General features: G+C 36.2%; 1 protein-coding gene across 1 annotated transcript in view; it reads left to right on the top strand.

Annotated features, from left to right (window-relative positions):
- Positions 1–1704, top strand: part of pargl (poly (ADP-ribose) glycohydrolase, like) — a 3103-nt gene extending 1399 nt beyond the window's left edge. Inside the window, exons 6-10 of the mRNA XM_051102701.1 lie at positions 209–287; positions 370–478; positions 562–652; positions 772–900; positions 1228–1704. Coding sequence (XP_050958658.1) covers positions 209–287; positions 370–478; positions 562–652; positions 772–900; positions 1228–1346 — 527 coding nt within the window. The 3' untranslated portion in view covers positions 1347–1704. The remainder of the gene's footprint in view (positions 1–208; positions 288–369; positions 479–561; positions 653–771; positions 901–1227) is intronic.
- Positions 1705–2215: the final 511 nt, after the last annotated feature.

The raw sequence follows: 2215 nt of genomic DNA, 5'->3' as shown, positions 1-2215 counted from the left end.
CACAAACAAAGTTAAAAAAAACTAGTCAGTTACAGGCAAAAAGTTAGATCAGTATCAGCATATATCAGGCCTGCAATGCAACAGATATATTCAGTATAGAATGGTTACACATATAAAATTGTTTACAACACTCACAGTAACTTGACAGAGCAGTGGTGACAGAATGATTGTTACATGACATTTCCTCTTATTTCTAATGTGTCATCAGGGCCTCAGATGTACTACTTTACATCTGGCTACAACAGAACCTTTTCTTGGGTGGGTCCATACATTGATCGCGTGAAGCGGTAAGCTCAGATGACAAATGTGCAAAATTTAAATGTTGATTTTTAAAAAACATTGGTTTTACAGCCACAAGTAAATTCATAGGGATATATGGAAGAGACGTTATCGGCAGATTGTCGCCATTGATGCTCTTGACTTCAAGAACCCGAAGGGTCAGTACACCAAAGACAACATAAAACGAGAACTCAACAAGGTACTAGTTTTGACACATTAAAATAAGCGTAAGACTTTTCCCATCCCACGATTATTCAGACTTGTGCTGTGTGACTCTCAAAGGCATATGTGGGATTCCACGGAAACCCAAAAACAGCCATCGCAACAGGCAACTGGGGCTGTGATACCTTCAACGGAGATCCTAAACTCAAAGGTAAATGAAGACGAAACACACACATGCATTTGATATGGAGAAATTACAAACACCCTACATGGATTTCAATACAGTAAATGCAGTAAATGCACAGAACACAATGTGTTTGTCTTTAAAAGCTCTCATCCAGTTGATGGCTGCCGCAGTGGCTGAACGAGACATGGCTTACTTCACCGCTGGCAATAAAGAACTTGCAAAAGAATTACAAAGCATGCATGAGGCACTGACCAGAAACAATGTGACCGTGGGTAAGTACATTTAGTGTAGTTGAAACAAACATTAACTGGCTTGTATTCTGGTATTAATAATAGAGCACAATACTAGGGCTACACAAACATTTTCTGCTATAGATATTTAGAAACAGAAATGTTTCCTATGTACAATGTTTAAACCTTTTATTAGAGAAGTGCTGTGTTATATTAGCTTAATTAAAACAAATATTAAATTTAATGGCCAAATTCCCAGGATTCGAATTTCAAAATAAGTCCTTTTTTTAGAGTAATAGTCAATATAAAGATGAAAAGCACATAATAACATGATAGGAAGGATTATTTTATAGTTTTTTCTCTCAACAGATAAACTGTACAAGTGGCTGAAGAAGTTCTGTGAAAATTACGCCCGTGAACAACACTCACCAACAGACCTGTACAAATTCATCAGAGAGAAGATCAGCCATAAGAAAAAAATATTCTGAATCTGTCTGGCTAGTGGCTACTGTCAGATCCAGTACAGAAAAGTAGTCAAAAAAGTTAAGCAGTATTAAATATGTAAAGCTCAACTCTGAAGGATCTGAATAACAGTAGCCTACTAATTAACTTTCTTGCATCAAGTATAAGTAAACAACAGCAGAATAAAACTGTAATACTTTTATTGAATCAATATAAGAATTTTGCCACTTAATGTCAGCTTATTGTTTTTTTAACAATTACAATGAAATAAAACGAAACCAACGTGTCTTTTCATTACATGAACATGTACATACATGGAGTAGCAATTTATCATCCATTGCACTTATACTGTTTCAAACTTTTGTTTCTGTGCCATAAACGCCACTTGTCTTTTATCTACACACCACAACACATTACCACACAGAAACTGCCACAGCTCAAGGTTTCATTCTTGTGCGTTCACTTTCGCTCCGGTCACACATAAAAATCACAAGCATTTACAGACACTGGACGTTAACTACACGAACTAGCTTATTAGCCTACAGTCAAACAAGTGAGTAGGTGTAATTCACCATTTAACTGTTTCACATCACGGAGACGTCTATTTGAGGTCTGCATTTACATCTGCAAGACGTATTTTTTGGAGAGTTTGCTCATCCGCAATACATCTATAGGAGGTCTCCTATGATATGTCAAATAGAGGTCTATTAGATGTCTTGAAGATGTTTATGGTTTAGAATGCATGTAAAGCTGACATCTCAGATGTCTGTCAGAATTTTGTACATAGCGGATGCTTTCCAGATCAAGTGATCTTTAACTTCAGATACCAGTCAGCAATCGCAGGCAGTTTGTGTCAAATAAAAACATTTTCTGTTCATATAAAATAACTTAAAAA

The sequence above is a fragment of the Labeo rohita genome, unplaced genomic scaffold, assembly GCF_022985175.1.
Source record: "Labeo rohita strain BAU-BD-2019 unplaced genomic scaffold, IGBB_LRoh.1.0 scaffold_277, whole genome shotgun sequence".
In the NCBI taxonomy this organism is placed as follows: domain Eukaryota; kingdom Metazoa; phylum Chordata; class Actinopteri; order Cypriniformes; family Cyprinidae; genus Labeo; species Labeo rohita.
Note: the sequence above shows the minus strand (reverse complement) of the source record. Positions and strands in the feature narration are given on the sequence as shown.